General features: G+C 39.6%; 1 protein-coding gene across 1 annotated transcript in view; it reads left to right on the forward strand.

The window, feature by feature from the left end:
- The window catches only part of LOC126183313 (mediator of RNA polymerase II transcription subunit 16), a 295961-nt gene that overhangs the window by 132897 nt on the left and 139370 nt on the right, over window positions 1–23694 (forward strand). The window contains exon 7 of the mRNA XM_049925164.1: window positions 17763–17944. Within this exon, the coding sequence (XP_049781121.1) occupies window positions 17763–17944 (182 nt within the window). The remainder of the gene's footprint in view (window positions 1–17762; window positions 17945–23694) is intronic.

The raw sequence follows: 23694 nt of genomic DNA on the forward strand, positions 1-23694 counted from the left end.
CTGTCATTTTCCAATACTTTATTTGGTAAACATTCGGCACCAGAATGTAGCTATGCATTTGATGGATTACTGTCTTCTACAATGGCAGTTGTGGCTGCAGTATAATTTTGAGCCATTTTGGATTCAGTCAACAAGGTTTCTATATAAATAACAACAACAACAACAACAAAATTACCTGTCATTGAATGGTCCAGGAAGAGCAACTGCGAATCGCATGTATGAAATGAGTACTTTTTCAGCACTTAATTTTGCTGTGTTTACTACTGTTTTCACTTGTTGCTTGTTTCTGCATTTACAAGAGAACCTGTAGTTAGATGGGTATTTACAAAATATTTGGCAGAAATGACTAAAGCACAGAATGTCAGAAGCGTGGAATTCCGATTTATATCCCAATAAGTCACAGTCAGTGGGTTAAAATAAAGCTGAGGCACTTTTAAATTTTGTAGTTTTAGTGGATTACTGGTAATGATAGATTAACAACAGTTTTCTTACTGCTGTCAATCATTCTCACGAGGGAGTCCCAGCTTTCATATGCTACCTTCAGCCAAGCACTGGTAAAAAGATCTTGTGAAGCACTGTCTGTTTCCATGATCTGAAGCTACAACCAAGGAACTGCTGCTGAACACTGAGAAAGATTTAGTAAGCAATAACAAATGCTGTGGCCTTTTGTGCTTTTGCATTTATGGGGAACTGTTTACCACATCCACTACTCTCAGCTTATGGGGGTATTTCATTCTTCTGCAGTTATGTGATATTTCCACCTATTTTTCCCATGTTTGACTTGTGTCATATTATTTCAACTTCATGTTCTTTATAAAGAGCTAAAAATTCATAATTGTCATGATAAGAACAGATGTGCTGTGCAGTCAAATATGCCAGCTGACCAGAAAAATGCAAAATCAGCACAAGTCAGTTATATGATATTGTTTCTTCAATGATTCACTTTTCATACATCAGCACTTCACAACTACTTCATTGTATTAATTGTGTAAATGACGAAAATGCATTTATACTTATAGAAACTGTTTCTGTAAAAAGGATAGTTTGTTATTCTCAGTGGATTTCTGTACTATTCCAAATAAGTGCTGTGATGGGGTATACTAATGGGCTATGGATAACACCTTCCCTGTTCCTAGCCTATTATTATGACTTAAAAATGGAGTACATGCTGATACGGCATGATTGCTATTATTAAAGTACTCAGAAATATCTTTCCTGTGTTGTATAATTTATAGCCTCTATTAGTAGTGCAAAAAACTGTTGTGGAACAGACTGGTCAAATCCATCATTTGTCTTCATAGTCCAGAGTGACAGTGGAGTCCTTGCGACTTACGGCTCTGCATTATTCCATCATGGCGAATTTGTATTGCATCTTACACTGGGAATTTCAGGGACAACTGATTTGCCCACATAACTCTTGTTGTATGCAGCTTGGTGTTAGCTATGGTATGACTTGAGGACTTTGGTCACATCAGCTGTTTTGTTGTAGCTGGAATAACAGTAGTAGCAGTAGCAGTACTGTAATTATTATTATTATTATTTTCATTTTCAATTATTCCCATTTAAGAGAGCGTTTGAACTTGAATTCCTTTATGATGATTGTTTATGTTTTTTCTGAGCCCAAATTTTCTTCATGTGTACACTGTGTTGTTTCTTTTGCTCCGCTGTCCATTTGCATCCTGGTCTCTTCTGTGTTGTGGTGTCAAATTTATGTTTTTTGATGATGTTCCTGAATTCAGTTCTATTTTCTGCATCATTTACTGTTATGTGTGCTTGTCTGAGGTCCTCTTCAACTTCTTTTATCCATTTTGTTTTTCCCCTGCCTGAGTTGATGACTTTAAGAATTCGCTGTGAAATTCTGCTTTCATTCATCCTGTGGATATGTCCGTAGAACTGCATTCTTCTTTTCCTTATTGTATCCGTAATCTTGTCTGTGTATTTATATAATTCTGATGTCAGTCTCTTCTTCCAGATTCCTTGCTCTTGTATTGGGCCAAAAATTTTCCTGAGGATTTTCCGTTCTTGTTTCTCTATTTCTTTGATTTTAGTTTGCCCACCTATTTGTGTTGTTTCAGGTGCATACAGTGCCTCCGGAAGTACGACAGTGTTGTAGTGCCTCAATTTCGCGTTAATGGATATGGACTTTTTGTTATAATAGTTCCACGTGAGTTTATATGCTTTCTGTAGTTTTTTTTATTCTTTCCTCATTGGCCTTTAGGTTCATCCTTGATGGCTGGATGATTTCTCCCATGTACTTAAAATGTGGTACTTGTTCAATTTTCCCATGGGTTGTCACAATAGGCAATTTGTCTTGTGACACTCTTTCTATGCACTGGGTTTTCTCATATGAGATTTGCAGGCCAGTTCTTTGTGCAATTTCGTGTAACTTCTCTATGGCATTAGTGGCTTCTTTTCTGTTATTTTTGAGGATTGCAAGATCATCTGCAAAAGCTAAACACTTCACATTGAATCTATTATCTTTTCTAATGCCAATTTGGATTCCTTTGACTTCTTTTTCCCATGTCCTGATAATTTTTTCAAGAATGATATTAAAGAGTAATGGTGAAAGTCCGTCACCCTGTCGCACTCCAGTTTGTATTTCAAATGGTTCAGAGATATCCCCCATAAATTTAACCTTGGAGACTGTGTCAGTTAATGTTTGCCGAATGATTGCTCTTGTCTTTCTGTCAATGCTGAATTCTTCCAGCGTCTTGCAGAGCGCTACTCTCTCTATTTAGTCGTAGGCCTTTTTAAAATCTACAAAAGTGACCACTGTGTTTCGGGTGTTTCTCATCTGGAGAATCATTTTCAGATTCCAGATCTGCTCTATGCATGATCGTCCCTTGCGAAAACCAGCCTGGTATTCTCCTATTTGTGGGTCAGCTTGTTCTTCTAATCTATTCATGAGAACTTTTGATAGGATTTTATATGTGACCGGTACGAGTGAGATACCCCTGTAATTATTTGGTTCAGTTTTGTCCCCTTTTTTGTGGAGTGGATGGATGAGTGCGCACTTCCATTCAGAAGGGATCTCTTCTGTTTCCCAAATGTTTAATATGATTTTGTGAATTTTTCCTGCTAATCTTTCATCATTTAGTTTCCATAGTTCCGCAATAATTCCATCTTCTCCTGGGGCTCTATTGTTTTTCAGTGTCTTGATAATTTCTACTATTTCGTTGATGGTTGGCGGTTTAGCATCAGGATTTGGCGTAGACGTCTGGTAATGAATATCCTCTGTAGGTCTTTCGCAGTTGAGAAGTTTGTTGAAATAGTCTGCAAGGATTTGGCAGTTATTCTTCGTGTTAATTTCTAGTGAACCATCCGGTTTCTTGAAGCAGATTGGGTGGCTGGTATCCTGCAATATGTTCTTTAAACGGCTTATAAAAATTCCTGGTGTTGTTCTTCTTAAACTCTTGTTCTATCTCATCTAGTCGTCCTTTGTCATAATTTCTTTTTTCCCTCCAGATAATTTTCGATGTTTGTTTTCGGATTACTAGAAATTGTTGGCATTTTTCTGATGTTTTGTGACTATTGAAGTTTTTCCAGGCGTTGGTCCTTTATTCTATTGCTTGGTCACACATTATATTCCACCACCTGTGTTTTCTCCTTCTAGGGGGTTGACCCAATTTCATCGTGGATTTGAGGACATCCACAAGTTCTGCCAAGTTTGTGGTGTTTGTCTGACTAATTTCCTGTAAGATGTTTTCCTTGTTGAGTTTTATGTATTCAGGAAGCAGTACTGTAATTGTTTTAATCGCTATTTTTATTCTAAACTTTTATAGTGCAATGTATTGTAGGGGTACCAGGTGGAGTCACCTTAATGTTGTCAAGATGGTGGAACCAGTAGAGCACCTTTTGGCTCTAATAAAAAATGATTAGCAAGTTAATATTTATTCATTCAAATTTACAGTTTTGTGTCTTCTCATCGGCCTCAGCTGATATCTCATGCCAGTGATGGGAGGAATTCCGTTGACTGCTGTTGTTGGTGTGGCTGTGCTGGTAACCAGGATCACTATTCAAGCAGTTTGGCTGAGGTCTTGCGGGCTGCCATCTGGCAGGCGAAGCCATAGCGTGAGGTTATGCCCCCACACTGTGTTAGAGTGTCATCGATTCCACCCTGGAAGATGACGATGAACCGAGGTGATCCATCATGATGTACCACACTGTCGTAAGTCATGTAGTTGGTTGATCGTGACTCCACCAGACAGGTAGACCCTGTCAGCCAGAAGTACCTGCAGCAATGATCAGTATGGCCCTCTCGCCTAGCAGTGCTGCTGATATAGTGTGATAAGTACTAGTCTACTGGTGCTGGAAGGCCCTTAATCTCCCCATCTGCGATGTTGTATGTGGACAATGTGAAGTCCCACAAGTGGCAGATCTTTGTTACATGATTGTTGCCATCTCAGGACTCACAAGCTGTGTGTTCACAAATGTCTAATACATGGACATCATTACACCATAATAATCACTGAATCAATAGCTGTGGTGTGAATGCCATCGATCCTAATGACCAGCTGAATTCAGGGCAGGAGAACAGCGGATTTATGGCTAAGGGTGGGAGGCAATGATGTAAGGCTTTTGTTCATTATGACCTTTGCTCCCACTCTTAGGTGAATACATGTGTGGCAACCAAGGAGCTCCAGCCTTTGAAGCATTACTTCCTCTGTCTGTGCTGCAAACCTACACTTCGACTATCTCTTACCTGCTCTGACTTTCTGTTGGATGGTGCTTTTGGTGCAGAATCTGCTTTGACTTGGTTCACGATTTTGGTCTTGATTTCCAGTTTCACTCCCAGCACTATCTTCACCTTCCATTAATGATTATATGGTCCCTATTATTGGGTTTGATCTGCCATCTTTTCCAGATTTTACAGAAGTGCGATTCATGCAGGGAAGGTTGCTCGCTGTGGTGCATGCTCCACCTCTGTGAGCTTCCATCAGGGTGTCCTTTTAGCATGCCCAAAACTTAGTATGGTAGCCATCCTGCTGTGGGGAGATCATCAAGTACCTTCACAGTGGTAGTCCCCTAAACATGCAAGAATCACACTGTTGGTACCTGCGCTGCACACTTCCCATGTATGCCATGGAGTATATACCCGTCATGGTGGGCACAGAGACTACCTGCAATGGATTACTGGCCAGGTAGCCCTTTCTGTGGTTGGGTGGCAACCATGGGGAGAGCCCCCGTTTGGAGCGTGTGGTGCTGTGGTGGATAGTTCACACATGAAGCAACTTAAACTTTCTTCCGATAGTGGTCACATGGCTCCTGCAGTCTCTGTGAATGGAAAGGTCTCATATGATGCAACGAAATACGATCCAAAACGTTCCATTCCCTGGCCATGCCGTGGGAGGAACCTAGGACTACACAACAAGGAGAAAAAATACTCCCCTTGACACCTGGTCTGTACTAGGACCAATGGGGACACTTTTTTGGCCTCAAAACCTTTATTTTATTTTATTTATTTTTTTCTTTTTTTGTTGAACACACTGAAGACGAATACACGAAAGTTGCAGCCATGGCACCCTCCATTGGTAATACTGGAAGTCAATATGGTGTTGACCCACCCTTTGCCTTGATGACAGCTTCCACTCTTGCAGACATACGTTCAGTCAGGTGCTGGAAGGTTTCTTTGGGAATAGGAGCCCATTCTTCACGGAATGCTGCACTGAGGAGAGGTATTGATGTTGGTCGGTGAGACCTGGCACGAAGTAGGCATTCCAAAACATCCCAAAGGTATTCTATAGGATTCAGGTCAGGACTCTGTGCAGGCCAGTCCATCACAGGGATGTTACTGTCATGTAACCACTCTGCCACAGGCTGTGCATTATGCACAGGTGCTCAGTCGTGTTGAAAGATGCAATCGCCATCCCCGAATTGCTCTTCAACAGTAGGAAGCAAGAAGGTGCTTAAAACATCAATGTAGGCCTGTGCTGTGATAGTGCCATGCAAAAAAACAAGTGGTGCAAGCCTCCTCCATGAAAAACACGACCACACCATAACACCAACGCCTCTGAATTTTACTGTTGGCACTACACACGCTGGCAGATGATGTTCACTGGGCATTCGCCATGTCCACACCCTGCCATCGGATCGCCACGTTGTGTGCCATGATTCATCACTCCCCACGATGGTTTTCCACTGTTCAATCGTCCAGTGTTTACACACCTTACACCAAGCGAGGTGTTTATTTGTGGCTTATGAGCAGCTGCTCAACCATGAAATCCAAGTTTTCTCACCTCCTGCCTAACTGTCATAATACTTGCAATGGATCCTGATGTAGTATGGAATTTCTGTGTGATGATCTGAATAGATGTCTGCCTATTACACATTACGACCCCTTCAACTGTCAGCGGTCTCTGTCAGTCAGCAGGTGAGGCCAGCCTATAAGCTTTTGTGCTGTACACGTCCCTTCACATTTCCACTTCACCATAACATTGGAAAAAGTGGACCTAGGGATGTTTAGGTATGTGGCAATCTCGCATACAGATGTATGATACAAGTGACACCCAGTCACCTCACCACATTCAAAGTCTGCGAGTTCCGTGGAGCGTTCCATTCTGCTCTGTCATGTTGTGTAATGACTACTGAGGTCACTGATATGGAGTACCTGGCAGTAGGTGGCAGCGCAATGCACTTAATATGAAAAATGTATCTTGTCGGGGGTGTCCGGATACTTTTGATCACATAGTGTATGTCTTCCCATTGTACCACCACCCGTGTCTGCAGGGTTCATGGATGTCTGTTGCACACAAATGTTCCTTGTGCTCTTCCTATCAGTGTAAACTGCGATCAGCTCCACTCTCCCTCCTCACCATATTGGTCCATTTTTAAGCATGAGGAGAAAATCTAGAAGTATAAGACCCTGGACAAGCTCACCTATCAAGAAACCAGAAAAAAGTATGAACATCTTAATCCCATACAAATAACACAATCTTACGCTACAGCTGCAAAGTCATCTCTGTTGATGGTGCTATCCTCTGTTGCTCCTCTTACAATGGGCCCTCAGAGCCGCCCACTAATACCTGCTCACGTGGTTTGGGGCCCCTTCAGGTGCTTCTACTGCACCCACTTCAGGAACATTGGTTCCCCACCTGCCTGGGACACTGATACTCTTCCCTCAGCTGTGGGCCCTTCATCTTCCTTCAGCTTCTGTAGCTAGGAAGAGGTCCCTTGAGACTCTCCATTCCATGGTTCCTTTAGTAGTGGTCAGTGGTCCTCGCTCCGCTGTGTTTGCTTAACAATCCCTCTCTCTCTCTCTCTCTCTCTCTCTCTCTCTCTCTCTCTCTCTCTCTCTCTCTCTATGTCTCCCCCCCTCCCTCTGCTGAATGTGTAGCTTATGCCTGATGATTGGTGTCAGTGTAGCAATGTGTGCTCATGTTCACGATTAACCTACAGTGTTGATTATTTCTTTCTGCCACATTGCTGTGTCACCACCTCTGCCTGGTGTCACCTGTAGCTGTGCTACTATGGACATTGGAAAAATTTTAAGTTTTTCCCTTATTCTACTCTGTTGCACAACATTCCTCTCTTCTTTAAGAAATTCGTCCCGAATTTTACTTTTTCTATCTCGTACTAAACTAGTCTGTACATGTTTTGTATTTACAATTTAAACTTACTCAGATTACAATCCCTTGGTTGCTACTTAAGCTAAACTATAAGGCTCTTAATCTTGCTCTCTGTTAACTTAATTGTCTAATGTTACGTTATCTTTCTGGTTTGCTTTCTCACTACTAATATGCTTTACAGTTTGTATTCTTAATTCTTACCATGGGTGTGTATCTATCTGATGCATATTTGATGGATTGGTGATTCGTTTAAACAGAATATTTTGCACTTAATTGGAAGTAAATTGCGCAGATGAGTACTAGTTGTGGACACACTAACCGTTATTATGTTTTGCTTCCATTTCTCATAATATTGCTTCACATGATGTAGCATCTGGTCAACTGAAATTATTCTCTTTTCTGAGATTATGAGTCTGTGTAAAGACTATAATAGACTAGAATTTGAGACTTTGTTAAGAAAGGTTAGATGCTGTACAGGTGATATGCGTAATGGCTTTTCTGGTCAATGCAGCACTGGTCAAGAAAAAGTAATTAGTGTTGTTCCTGTGATAGTAGCTGGAAGATGAAACTGTATTCTGGCTATATCACACTCAGTTCCATTGATTAGTAATCAACTATTTCACAATGCTAATTTTGTCATCCCTTTTGATTTTCTGTTTCTGTAACAGTTTTTCTGGTGAAAACATGGAGCGAGTCCAGTTGTCTTCAATTTTCTGGAAATACAGCTGCAGTGGTAGTACTTCCCGTTTACGGTCACCTGCTTCCATTTTTGCAAGAAATAGTTGCATTTCACAGGCCTGTTTGTCAGTATGAACTACCATGGCTGGACAAATAGTAACTCTGTCTGATACAGTTGTTGAGATCTGCAATGGACATAAGTACATGAACATCTTTTTATTCTGAGACCAATAACACTTTGTGAGTCTTTACTTGTATCCATTTATTGATGGTGTCCTTATTAATCAGATATGCATGAATTATGAAACATCGATATTGTGGATTTATGCCTACTACCACAAACAGTGTAGTGATGTATAAACTGGCACAGTCAGTGCTAACCTTAATGGTAGGTATGTGTTAAAATAAAGCTGTATAGTTTTATGTTACATATATGACATGCTATAATACTGTGGGAGAGTCTGTCTCTACTTTTTGTTACACTGTTAGAAGCTGCTGTGGGGCTAACAGTGTTGCACTCAGTTATGCGCAGGTGGCATGATGAACCTCTTTTTGCAACATATTAGATTCATCCTTTGCATTCCTTAAACTTTCTGCTAATATTTGCAATGGCTTTGCTATTACCATTCTTCCATTAAATGCACGCAGGGGCCTTTGTAACGCCTTTAAATCACTATTCAGAGTACCCATGGTGCTCTGTTCGTACTGCCCTAATTCTGTTGTTAACTTTTGCACTGTTGTGGTAATATTCCATATGCTTTGTTCCATGTTTGCTAGTTGTGTTTGTGCCACCCTCCCCCCCCCCCCCCCCAAATTTATTTTGTATCTTCTTCCATCTCGTATATGATTCCTATTGTATCATTCAAGTTTGCTACATTCTTGGTGTCGTCTGTTTCAAACACCGTTTTTAAGCTTCCCACCTGTGTCTAACCACCCTTTTTTGTTCTGTGCTACCTATTGTGTCACTATTTCTACCAGCTGCTGCAGTTCCTTTCATAGGAAAGCTTTAACTCTTGGTTCTCGTTTTGGACTTCTGCTAATACTCCACCTTCATTGCTTCTTCGTGCAAATCTATGAACATGTTTTGCAGTCTTATGACGTCGTTCCTCACCTCCCAACTGTCAATTGTCAACTTAATTGCCCATTTGTGATTTGTGAGTAGCACATCTGGTTGTCTTGAGAACAATGTCCCAATGTTCAGAAACTGATTTTGTATTGTACCTATAGTACAGCCATGAAAACCTGTCCGCCGCTCGTGGTCTCGCGGTAGCGTTCTCGCTTCCCGAGCACGGGGTCCCGGGTTTGATTCCCGGCGGGGTCAGGGATTTTCACCTGCCTCGAGATGACTGGGTGTTTGTGTTGTCCTCATCATTTCATCATCATCCAGGAAAGTGGCGAAATTGGACTGAGCAAAGATTGGGTAATTGTACAGGCGCTGATAACCACGCAGTTGAGCGCCCCACAAACCAAACATCATCATCAGCCATGAAAACCCTTCTGGACATCATCATTTTTACACCACCTAAGAGAAAAGGAATTACTTATCAATGAGGTTAATGAGGAGGGGCACTACACCAATAGTGTGTGGTAAAAGTTGAGAATTTGGGTCTCACTGGAGGTGTGCTAGGGTAGTCAGTACAGTTGTGACCACAATGTGCAGATGACGTAGTAGTCAGCGAATCTGTCTAGTAAGCAGTGGATCCGAGTTCGAATCCTGGTCCGGCACAAATTTTCAACTTGCCTCATTGATATAAATCAATGCCAACTGGCAGCTAATATCTTCAATTTCGTAGTTAGTCTTAGATATACCCCAACATAACCCGTGTAAACCTAAAGTATAAAATGTATAGACTCACCCTATTTTCCCCTAGATCTAAGTTCATACAGAACTTTATACGGCTTCACTCTATTGACATAGACTACAGATGTGTTTGTTGGTAGTTTCAGTTTTACATTTATTGGTGAAGTCATTTTGAAGACCTGGTAAGCTCCTTGATACTTTGTTAAGAATGTTCTTGTTTTGCCCTGTGGGATACAGTGTTTTGCTAGCAATACCCACTGACTTATCCTGTATTGTGGTAGTTTACTTGCATGTGGCCCAGAACATTCCTGATTTTTGAAAAGCTTAGTGTTGGCTTATCTTACTGTCTGCTAAACTTCTCTTAACTGTTTCGTAAATAATGCCAAAAGGTGACAGGTTGTTCCATCAATGCATTACTTCTTATGGTGAAAGACCTGTCTGCGTGTGAACTTTTGTACTATATACACTGACTACAAAACTTAAGTAGGTATCCCAGTCTACATGTAAAAGCCTAGCATTTTTGATATTGTGTAATGAACTCTTTCTCTTCATCCATTTGTTTGTGTATGGAATGGTCTAGTATGCAAGTTCTTGATTTGCAGTAAATGGCATAACTGTTTCATCAGATTGGACACACAGTTAGTCCCTTGGTCTGTGATTATGCTCACTGGTACGCCAAATTGTAGCAACCAGTTGTTTACTGTTGCCTGTTCTGAGTCTGCTGAACATTTCTACCAAGCATTTAACATGCTCTTCTAAATTTCTTGAATAAATTATTATGTCAAGATCACCATACATATCTTTGGTTTCAACACGTGAAGAACTCCATCATTTTTAATCCAGCTTTCTTATCCAGAATAGTGACCATTATGAGATATCTTGAAAAGTGATCTATCTTCATTAGTACATATTTTTTACCATCTGGAGTTTTGTTGAAAGGTCCTAACACATCAAGTCCTACCATTTCTGCTTCTGGTAACCTGTTTAATTTTGTGCTGACTTCACTATGCTGTGTTTTCCACCAAAATCTTTCTGCAACTTGTTTATCAGTTGCTTTCCTGCACCCAGGACCTGATAATAAGTGGTCATGCACCTGTTGTGATACTTTGGTTCTGAGCTTGCGGGATGCCTGGATTGCACTTTGGGAACCTGTGCAGTAAACCCTTGTGTGTTACAAACTGAGGTTGCATTTTAAACAGGCGGCATTCACTGTCAGCTGCGTCCGCCTTTTCCACTCTGCTTGAATCGTACATAATGCCTGTAATATTGCTACTTTCCTTCTTAGGGTATCTGCATTTGTATGCTTTACTCCTGGCTTTTGAAGCATTTCGTAATCAGAATCACACTATTTGTGTGCCCATCTTGTTAACCAACATGAAGGATCTTTTGGGCCTAACAACCACTTCAAAGATATAAAACCTGATATCTCTTTAAATTTCCGACCATACAAAGAACAATAAAAATAAGAAATTCCATATATTACTACAAGTATTTCTTTTTCTGTTGTTGAGTACTTTTGTTCAGCCTTGTTCAACTGTCTAGATGCATGTGCTACAGGGTACTCCTTTTCATTGTATATCTGACTCAAAATACAGCCCAATGCATTGTTACTAGTTTCACAGAAAAGTATGAATTCCTTCTCAAAATCAGGGAGTGCTAACACAGGATCTGACATCAGTATTTCCTCCAAATTCTGAAAAACTTCCCGACACTCTGCTGTCCATTAAACTTCACTCCCATCTGAAGTAATATGCAATGGTTGCAATATGCAATAGTTGTTCAATTTCAGCAAGTCTCTTTACAAATTTATGATAATAGTGATGTAAACCAAGAAGCAGTTGTAACTGTTTTGTTGTCTGTGGTGTTGTAAAATCACACACGGCTGATGTGAGATGAGGATCTGTCCTTACTCTCTTTTTACTGATAATATTTCCTAGTTGATTGACTTTTGTTTCTGCAAAATGAAACTTCTCTGTGCTAAGTGTAAGATGTACTGTTCCGAGTGTGCTAAACACTTCTGCCAATTATTTAACATGCTGTTCTAAATTTCTTGAATAAACTACTATGTCAAGATACATAGTACTCCATCTTTTTTAATCCAAATGGTATCCTGTGGTTTGATGATGATGACCTGAGGATGCTGCTATGAATGCTGTTTTAGGTCTGTCTTCTGGAAATACTTCAAGTTGGTGATAACCACTTTGAAGATCCATTATCAAAAAATGTTTGCAGTGCCCCAAGTTGTCTAATGTTTTTTTGATGGTCAGGATTGGATACACATCTTTCATGTGCATGTATTTAGGTAACAGTAGTCACAACAGAATCTGTATTTCTTGCTTCCATTGGATGACTTTGTTGGTATAGTGACAATATTGGCTGACCGGGGACTATCACTATGGTCTATAATGCCTTCAATTATCCGTTGATCCATATATTCATCTACCAGCGTTTGTAGGTGCTTTGCTGTACTGTATGATTTCTTGTAGGCTGCGGTATTATTGCTAGGTGGAATGTAATGTTGATTTACGAGTGTTGCTGGCAAAGTACCATTTGAGTTAAACAAGTGTGAGTATTCTAACAACAATGTTTTGATGGCTTTCCATTCACTGTCTTTCAAGTGATGAACCGAGGCATTTAGTGCAGGCGCATTGATGTTTTGCTTGAAGCTGTGATTATCTGTTGCTCTATCTATATCATCCTCATCGAGTATCTCTGAAGGTGCTACTATTAATCCCTTCAGGAGACTCAAGTCATCCGCCCCAAAATTATCCAGGCTTACCGTAACCATAAAATCGCCATTTATGTTGTGCACATGTGCTAGGCTTCTGCTTGTAAAACAGTGCCTTTCATCTATTGCTTTATTGTCGTGCAGTCGCTCAACCACACATAATACTCATTGTTGTATGTTGATATGCACAGTTTCCTCAAATGAACTTCCCTGTACCTGCCAGCGTTTTGTCATGTGTTCACAGTTCAGTGGGTGACACCTTAGCAATTGGTGTACCTTGCAATACTGAAATATTTGCAGCTGTTGCACCCATTGGAAATGAATTCCTGTTAAGTGCAACTGTACGCTGCCAAAGATCAATTTGGGCATGATGTCCTATCAAGGAAGTTAAATCTGAGAATCGCAGAATGTCCCTGTCACACAGTTTGCAACACTTCCACTTGCTCACAAAACCATTTAGTTCCTAACTTAAAGCTGAGGTGTGTTCCACCCAATGACTTCACATCATTATTTCCTTTTCCGCATAATCCATACCTTGGAGTGTTTGAAGTCTCCTCATTCCCTTAGGGTTCAGACTAATGACAGACATATGTGTACCAGTGTCCACTATGTGTACCAGTGTGTACCAGAAATTTATGTTCCCTGCCCTGTAATAAGCCCATCAAGCAGCAATCCATCTCTGTAGACGTGTTTGCAGTATTATGGTTTCCTGAAATGTTTCTTGAAGGACGAAACATTGCTGTTTGCATTTAACACTAGCTTATGCTTGTTTTGTTTAACCTTTTTCTTGCTTCTGCATTTGTTTGCCTTGTGACCAAAGTGCCAACAAGTGTAACAATGTGGCTGGTGAGACTGTGCCTTCAAATGTCTTTCCTTCCCATACCTATACCTTTTTTTGCCTAAAAAGATTCATTGATCATTGTGTACTTTCGTAATAGTGTCTATTTCCTGCAAGTGTGTGACAATATGAAGTGCTGAAGCTGAATCATCTGGATTTTCCATGAGGACACTTAAGTGAAAATTCTACAGGAATCCCCGATAAAAATATGTCTAGAATGCTTCTGGATTTTGTGTCAGCTCGTATGTCTGCATGTTCGCTTTTCAAATTCTCTCAGAAAAGGCTTCGACAGTTTAAATTTCCTTTCAGCACTAATCGACACAACTTCTCTCTAAGAAATCTAGCATTGTTCTGTTTATGATATCTCTGCTCTAAACCCTCTGCTGCCCTGTTTGAATGTACAAGCTTTGTTAAGTGTCTTGTGATACGTCACATATGTTTTAGCCTCACCTGTTGACTGTAGACTGGCCATCCGCAGAATCATTTCATCTGACCGATTACTCAGTTTGGCTGTGGATAAAATATCATTTATGAATACTATCACTTCCTCTGTTGTCTTGCCAGAGAGGGGTGCTATTAAGTTAGCTGCTGAAGGATGTACAGTGGAGGAGGGTACACTCACTACTACCTTAACCTTGTCTAAACCCGAATGTGACTGTTGCACAGCTTGCAAAGCTGCTAGTTGCGTACTGAACTTGTTATTATAAAACTTCTGTGAGTATTATCCTCTAACAGTTTAGTTATCTGCTCCATCAGAGCAGCTGCAGTGTCATCATACCTGATGTCTGTTTCCAGCATTTTATTACTACTACTTTTACACTTGCAAGACTAATGTGAATGAAACACTTCGTATTTCAGAAGAAATAGCAAAACTCAACAGACACAATGACACCCATCATTTGTATAATGATGTTAACTAATTTCTACATCTGATCATTGCTAAGGAAGACTCAGTACATTTGTGTGCTGCATGACCGTAACGCCTACAAGTGATGCCAGTTACTGGTTCTACTACATGGTACCAATGTCGAGTGAAATTGCAGCACTTACACTTCATGGATACCAAATAAATTTCCTTACAATTCCCTCTGAAGTCTGACAGATCTACAGCCTCTTCAGATTTGACAAATGCCACTTTCGACATTGTATGCCAATCTCTACACCCAATCCTGTCAAAAAGAGCCAGTGGAAAATGTTCTTTGGACTCACCATGTTGCAATCATATCTGAGGCATGTGGCTGCCATTCGAGACATCAGAAGGGTTTTGCCGATGCTGGGACATTCGCTTCTGGTTTGTCAGTCACTCCGGGACATCAGTATCGTATTGATGTCACCAAAGAATCACTTCTGGAACCAGGTTATGGGAGTGCCGTGCAGAGATAATGCTATGTTGTTAGGATGGTGTTGTGGAATATGTAGTGTGTCCTTTGGCACTAATAAAACATAATCAGCAAGTTAATATTAATTCATTCAGATTTACAGTTCTGTTTCTTCTCACTGGCCTCAGCTGATACCTCGTGCCAGTGATGGGAAGTAATTCCACTGATACCCGTTGTTGGCTCAATTTTACCGGTAGCCAAGGCCGCTACACCAGCAATTTGGCCAAAGTCTTGCAGGCTTGCATCTGGCAAATGAAGCTATAGTGTGAGTGTATACTCCCACACTGCATTAGAGGGTCCTCAATTCGGCTCCAGAAGAAGATGAAAACCGACAGTGACCCATCGGGATGTACAGCAATGTTGGAAATCGTGCAGTTGGTTGGTCATGGCCCCACTGAACAGGTAGGCCCTGGCACCTGGAAGTGCCTGCAGCAATGATCAGGATCAAAGGCACCTGATAGCCTTTTCACCCACCAGTGGCAATGATGTAGTGCGATAAGCACTGGTGTACTGGTGCTGGAAGAACCTCAGTCTCCCCATCAGCGATGTGGTAGTCAGCCAGTGTGATGTCCCATGATGTGCAGCAGATCATGGTTACCTGGATGTTGCCATCTTGGGCATTGCAAGCAATGCGCCCATGAGAAGTGCTGGAACATCTAATACTAGGTCATCACTGCATCGTAATAATCATTGAATCAAGTGCTTCAGTTCAAGTGCTGTTCATCCTAATGACCAAGTGAATTCAGAACTGGAGAACTGCCGTATTTGTGGGGACAGGCAGAAGGCTGTGACATGAGGGTTTGTCCATTATGACCGCATTTGGCCTGCTTCTTTACTAGTGGTCAGCAGCCCTCATTCCTGTGTGTTTGCTTAACAATTTGTTAATGTCTGTTAGCTGCACTGTCAAGTCTCTGATAGGTGTTATTATTGTGTCTGGTGTATAGCTTGTTGCTCTACGCAACAGGAGCTAATGACTTACAGTGTTGACTGTTTCTTTTTTCTACATAGCTGTGTCACCACCTCTGCCTGGTGTCATCTGTAGCTGTGCTAGTGTGAAAGTAAGAAAAATTTTAAGTTTTCGCCTTTTGTGCTCTGCGGAGTAAAATTATTATTATTCTTTTTTTATGTAAGTCCTGAGTGTATTATAATACTTTTATTACTTAGTGTCATAGATTTATCCCTTGAACCAAGGGAAATATTTGATTTCTCTGCCTTCCATCATTTGTTTCTTTCAACTCCTGTTGAATATTCCAATTTAGCTATTGTCTGCACTGACATCTTATAGATACTTGTATGAATCTGGTATGCCTTCAGATACACTTGGGTTTGGGAAATGCATTCTTTACCAAGCAGATGCAATGTTTTTTGGATATTTTGGTTTTGATTATCTATGACCTTTATTCTGATCTTCATAGTGCCAAGAGCATGATTGTGTTCCTCTGGAACCCAAACCACATTGGGATTTTGGGGAATGGGTGATCTGACCATTTAGTTAAGGAGCCTACCAAGAGGCAAAATTTGATGCTAGGGATACAGAGATCCACCCTGTGAGATGACGCTGTGACTACTGCTTTCGAGGGCTTTGAACGGGTATGTCATGGGCTCTCCCCGTAAAAGAAGGCAATAAAAACGTCCCCAGGTGTATGACTGTCTTCCCTTGTAACAGCATGGGCTCTCCCATAAACTGAAGGCAATTAAAAGGTTCGTAGGTGTGGACACTCTTCCCTCCTAACTACATGGAGAGAATCTAGAAATCATTGTCGACTCCATATTGAATACAGCTGGCTGACTCATGTCTGTGTCTTCAGAAGAGCGGGTTCTCCTCTTTCTTGTTGTGACATACAGCTATCAGTGGGCAATATCCTGTTAATTCACCAACTATGTCACTTTGCGACAAATGCTGAAAGTTAAGGGCTTATTGCCTTTGATGTGAGATGAATGGTTACCTTTATTGTTTCCATTATCTAGTTGTTATGTTTGGCTTTGTGTTAATTATTTCACAGATAAGGTATGGGTTACCATCATACTGTGATGATTATAATAGTAATTTAGAGAGTGGAGTAAAAATAGATGAAATGGCAACACTCATTAATTGTGAGTATTGTGAGTGGGCATCAGTGAAATAGTAAGTGCACAAGTGTGGTTTTTTTGACCAAATTTGTAGGAAACAGGAAAATAGCGTGGTACAAAATTGTTTCAGAAATAAAGATAAATGTCAGAAGGCTAAAAATGGAGTGTGTGTGCCCACTCCTTATGAGATGCATCATTATTCGATATACATTTTATCCATTTTGTAACAGTGTTTGGAACATTCTTATCTAGGTAGCAGTAAACATATTGTTTGTAAAAATTTTTGCAGATTTAGTGTAAAATGATGTTTTAAAGCAGTCTCATTCCTAAATTTATTTTTTTCCATGTTACTTCTAAACTTATATTGATTTGTAGATAAATACTTGGTTTCAATTTATCATATGCTTAATGTCTACTAACAATGCACTGTGTACCCTTATACATTTTTGTACCTTACTAAACATTAGTTATTAATCGAATCTCAGTGTTTATTTTATGTTGGCATTCACAAACTTCAGCAATATTACTTGAATCAAAAAAACACAGTATGCCATGTAGCATGAGAAGTAGAAAACTCTCCATTGATGTATTGTGCAATGTTTTGTTTCCTTCCCACATGGGATATGGAAGGTTAAGAATGCCTAGTTCGTGTAAATATTATTTTTGTCAACACTTATCTACTACTGACAATTGTTATTTTCAGATCGTCATGTTTCACAGCTGAAATTCGCTGCTCGTGATGATGCAGATTGTTTAATAATTGCTACAAATGGTGATTCTGGCTGCGTTATTGAACTATGGGAACTACGTGAGAAACCAGTGCCAATACATAAAACATTCCAGCCCAAGAATCATAACAACCAATCTGAGCCATATAAGACTATGGTACTCACTCCATCTTAGAAGTATATTTTGACTTATGTGTGGAAAAAGACTGGATTGTGGGCACTGGAACATGACACAACACCCGCACTGGTTAAATTTCATGTCAGCAACTTTATGGCATGTGTTTCACCATTTTGTAATACAAGGAATGTCTAAAAAGTTCAGTGAATGGTATAAAACAAATAAAATGTAAGATACAGACAAAATACCTTTATTTGCGTTCAAAATTGGAAACTGTTGGAAACTGTCATACGGCCCTGGGTATGAATAAAATTATTGATGTCAGAAATCTTCAGATGTCTTTCGAAGCGAGACACAGGCAGCTGTAGACTAAGGCTGTGAGGTTGCATACCATCTTCTGGAATGGACTGATAGTGCAAGGTCTCATCCCCTTTTATAATGATTTGCAAAACAGACACCTCTCATTTACACTTGACAATGAATTATACAATAATGTACAACCAAACACTTTTGCAACTTTTCCAGGTATGTGACCACATAATCATGATGTTGTGTAGACCAGTGTTTTGGCCACTGGTGCAATTAGCATTCACCAGTGTGTTGTTATTACTGGTTTGGTTGTATAACACCATGTTGATGATGGACACTTACCACAGTGGGTTTAATGTTGTCCTATACAACATGATAATGCGGACTCATACTGAGAAACATTTTAGTGAAAATCTAAAGCAGTTAACATCTGAGAGACATTTAACTTGTCAGTCAGTTATTCTCTTAAAACTGGGAACATCTCCTTCATTTATCCAAATCTTTATGACTGATGATCACACTATTGTTGTTAATCTGTAACTTTTCTGATATGAGTGTCAGAAACAGATAGCATATCATCAACAGTTTTTACCAGTATTAAACATATTTTATGCTCACAGCTTCTATTCTGTCTACTCACAGTAACATTTCTTGTGTTATGGTGGCAGTTTATTGTGACCTTCAACTCCACATGATGTTAATGCTTTGTTCTATTGTACTGTGATACGTATTTTAAAACTCAAGTATGTTTAATTGGTTGTTCGAGACAAATCTGTTTCATAGTAGTATGTTTCAGCTGTATGATGCTTCTCAGGACGTTTCCATATGCATGTGCATGCATGCATTTTTAACACAGTGTAACCATTTTTATATCAGTCCATTCACCAAATGTTTTAGACATATCTTGTATTTATAAGCTCACTGCTCTGAAACATCCTATCAGTGGGTGATATTTTTAACGAAAGCTAAGTAAATGTTTTTAATTTTTTCAATGTTTTTATTTATTTTATTATTTTTTTTCTTGTCACCAATCTTATGATGGGTTATTGGAGTAATACTACTAGAACGTCTTGTATATATTTTTCACATAACATTATGCAGTTATTGCTGGAAAGCTGAAAGTGCTGCTATAAAACTTTTAATAGTTTGGGATATATATATACGACACATATTACACCAACAGTATACTACATCAGTGCTTAAGATTTTTGGTCTTGGATAACTGTTTGTACTGCATTTGAAGAACAAGATTAATTTGGAAATCATCATATAGTTGTTGCTTAAAATGCTACTGTTTAGAGGGACTTGCCTTCTGTCTGAAGAAGCAATAGCCTCTCACATGCTGATATCGTCACTGCATGGAGTGCTGAAGTTCCATAGATGACATCTTACATGACTGACTGTGGGACTAAATAGTGTCCCATTGCCAGTGTAACTAATTATAGCATTCACTGAAAGCCTTCTTGATGCTGGGTTTTTGTTTTCTGACTACTGTAGAATACAGATGCATTAGCAGTGATCAGTTGTGCAAAGTTGGAGTTGGGATTAAAAAGACATGCAGTCTTATAAACTTATAATTATTGTCTGTGTTTGAAAACATTATGCTATAGTATATTTTGTGCCACTGAATTTTGCGTATGTGTATTACAAAATTAAAAGATAATATGCAAAATTTAATATTACAGATATTTCAGTATGAAATGTTAAGACATTTGGTTGCTGCTGCTTGTGCTCAGTGCTTACTCTATAGCTTATTCTGTGGCTTGTGTTTAGCTTCCGTGTAAGAGTTTTCTTAATATTTCACCATTTGAAAGACACCAGGGCTTGTTGTCTTTTTATCTGTGTCTTATAGTTCACAATTTAGTAGTGTAGCTTTAGTCGTATGTAGTGTCACAGTTGTGCAGTGACGTATTGTAAAGCTCAGAGTTAGGCAAATAAGCTATGTTTCAGACTTCCTTTATTAGGTGCTCTACTGTAGTTCTTTAGTTCATCTCCACTTGCTTGGTTTATACTAGTTTTTGGGCTACTACCCTAAGATAGAGCACCTAAGGCAACAGCTATGTGACTTTCAGTGCACTTGATGCCATGTAACGTCCCTGATGCCGTTGTGCTTTCTAGTGTACTCGACATGATTGTTCTTCATCTGAGAGTGAAGATGGACAGTGGTGGGGTGTGGATCCCTGGATGGGAATTTAATAAGCTTGCTGGTTGTATGGTATTCCCTCTATGCTTTAACAACAGGTGTTATGTATTGGTCCTGCTTGAAAATATATGTGAGCCGGCAAGTGATTCTACTTTTATTGGTTTTGGGGCTACTCTCTGTGAAAGATAGTCACATCCAGGGAATGCTTATGTTGGTTATTGGGAGCTCCAGCATTATGTAGGTAATGGAACACATTAAGTAAATAGCTGTCATTTGAAGGTGTCAGTCCAGTGTCGACATAGTATGTTTGTTTTGAGTAAGACGGTCCCTGTGTTTGAGATGATAAGAAGGCCCATAAGCTGCTGTTGAGCACAATGGGTCCAGGCAGCTGCACAGTGTGGCTCATGTTGCCATAAACAATGGCTGTCGCGTATGATTTAGTGTTTAGACAGCTAGCTGGCATGGTGAAGACAGCTAGCCTCACTTGTGGAATAGAAGTGCAGTTTGTGATTTGCAGCCTTTTTCTTAGAACTGATCATGGTCCTCTGGCTTGAACACAGGCAGAAGACATAAACTAGTGGCTCTGATGATTCTGCAATGATCTTGTATTTATATTTATGGATGTATTCTATCATGCAGAGAATTTTAGGATGCTCTGTCAGTAGGTTAGATGAGCAGTGAATCAGGAAGGATATGAGTACTCCAATAGCTGAACAAGTGTGGCATCCACATGCAGGTACTTTAGGTTAGTGAAATCCTGCTGTAAGGTACTCAGCAATGTTAGTAGATCATATATTTTAATTACAGAAATGAACATTTGTTGTTGCGAGTCAGAAAGAGAACATGTAGAAGCATCCATGGTAAGGAGCCAGAAGTTGTATCACAAGTGAATAGTAGTGAAATCTTAGTTTGATTAGTATGTATAAAGATAGATTGGACATCAAAGGTGACAGCATACATATTGCTGTAAGGAACCTGGTCATGCCACATGAAGTTATTACTATTTCTACATGTGAAATAATTTTGGTTAAGACAAATGTCAGACATAAATTGAACATTGGAGTCAGTTACTTTTATAGGCTGCCTGCCGCAGGTGCCACAAAATCCTAATACTTCAGAGAAGTCTCGAAGAATGTCACTCATATATTTCCACATTACGTCACTCTAAGCTGAAAATGCATTATTGTACTGTGTCATGCATTGTTTGTCTCATTGTGATAATGAGTGTTTATGACCTGTTGCCACTCGCAGCATGGCTCGCTTTTGTGTGCGCTACCGTCGCTTACAATAAAAAAAAAAGAGAGGAGTTGTCTCATTATTGAAACAATGGCAAAAGACTGCTATTTTTTGTTACTTACACTGCTGCTTTCTTTGATAATGATCAACAAGAACCAAATAATAGACTGCGTATGCTAGAAGATGTTCTGAACCAGAGTTTAGCGAAAATTTTTCTCCATTTGAAAATCTTTGCAGACGCCTCTGTAGTACATTACATTCTGCACAGAAATTAGAGTCATCGTAGATTTAAAAATCTAGCCAGTTGCTGTGCTTCATTTCTGACTGTATCACTATGCATCATACGAATAATACAAATATAAACATGACATGGTATGTATTTTCTTCCGCATTTGCTGTTATCTCACTCTAGTTTCATAGTTTATTAGGCAGACAGGATTTAAATGAGATAGCAGCAAACACGAAAGAGTACATGGCATAATGTTTACATTGATATTATTCTTATCTCTTGTCACAGATAGGAAAAACTTCAGAATGTAGAGTTGGCCATATTGAAGTGCATCCCAAATGTGTCTTGCCAGTAGGATTTTCGTAGTAGATTTTTAGTGATGACTTCAAATGCAGAGTGTATTGTTGTTGTCTTCAGTCCGTAGACTAGTTTGATGCAGCTCTCCACACTTTTCTATCCTGTAAAATGCAGAGTAGCAACACTTACTAAAATAAGAGTGAAAGGAACTTAGAAATTAAATGCTGAAATTTAAAACAAAATTTTATTAGGTTTGTAATACATCTTATATGAAATGTTTAAAATATCAGTTATGATTCTGAATCACAATCACTCGATTCTTTATTGCTCATTTCTTCATACAGAGCATCGTCCTCGTGCATTGGATATCGAACATTTTTTTAAATGCTTATTACACAGTCTGATTTGGAACACACTTCCATGCGTCATAAATCCATTGGCACACTTGCAACAAACTTGCACGTTTTACACATCCTGTTGGTGTCAGTTGTCTGTCACTTTTCAAAAGCCAGTCTGTGCAATTGCGCAATTGCGTTTAAGCTTGTCCTTAAATGGTTTATTCAAACAGACGTCAATTGGTTTGCAGAATTGACATCATCCTGCCTGGAATTACTGCCAAGTCCGTTTTGCTTTCCTCTTAATTTTCATTTTACTGCAGGTACGCATCTAATACCAACAGACTGCGTAAACCAGCATTGCGCCAGGATGATGATTCCACACACGCCTAACCCATTGCAGCACCATGTCCTCCAAAAACCACCCAGTTTCGTTTGCTCGTACAATTACAGTTTTTGGAAACACTTCTGATTTCGGTAAAGTCTTTCGCTTGAAAACTACGAAAGGGGGTAATTTATGTCCATCTGCTGTGCAAGGAAGCATGATGGGCACCCGCTGTTTTTCACCCCCTGATGTAAGAACACTTATGTCTTTCTTTCCTTTGGCGCCAACCGTATAATTTGACATCATGTCAAAATATACGGAAGTTTGGTCAGCATTTCATATCTGACCAAGAAGGTATTGCTTTTCTGTGCGCTGCCTAATTATGAAGCGCTGAAATTCCACAAGTTTTTCTTCATAATTTTTCGGCAGCTTCTGTGCAACTGAAGTTTGTCTCCGAAGTGAAAAACCCCAGCGCTTCATTAACAGATCAATCCAGCTGTGACTAGCCTTAAAATTTTCGATTTTTTTGCTCTCTAGCAATTTCATGTGCCTTAATTTTTAAAATTTCAGTGTTCACAGACAGATTCATTTAAAATCACTTCTAGTGCATGATATCGGCCACACTTTGGTCCCTAAATGCTTTCCTGCTACTTGAACATTCAAATAATTTGTCTCTTTGCAGTTGCCATCGCATGACATTGCTCTCATCAATCCCGTATCGCAGACCTGGAGCATGATTAGAACTTTGTTCCGCAAAAGAAATAACCCCCTTCTTGAATTTGGCAATATAATGAAAACGCTTCATTATGGTTCACTAACACCAACATGCACTTCACAAAATTCCTCGAAGCAATAGGTGCCACTACATGAAATCTTAATGGACCCTAAAGCCTTGTGCATTGTTGGTATTTTTGT

This window comes from Schistocerca cancellata, chromosome 4, assembly GCF_023864275.1.
Source record: "Schistocerca cancellata isolate TAMUIC-IGC-003103 chromosome 4, iqSchCanc2.1, whole genome shotgun sequence".
Classification (NCBI taxonomy): Eukaryota; Metazoa; Arthropoda; class Insecta; order Orthoptera; family Acrididae; genus Schistocerca; species Schistocerca cancellata.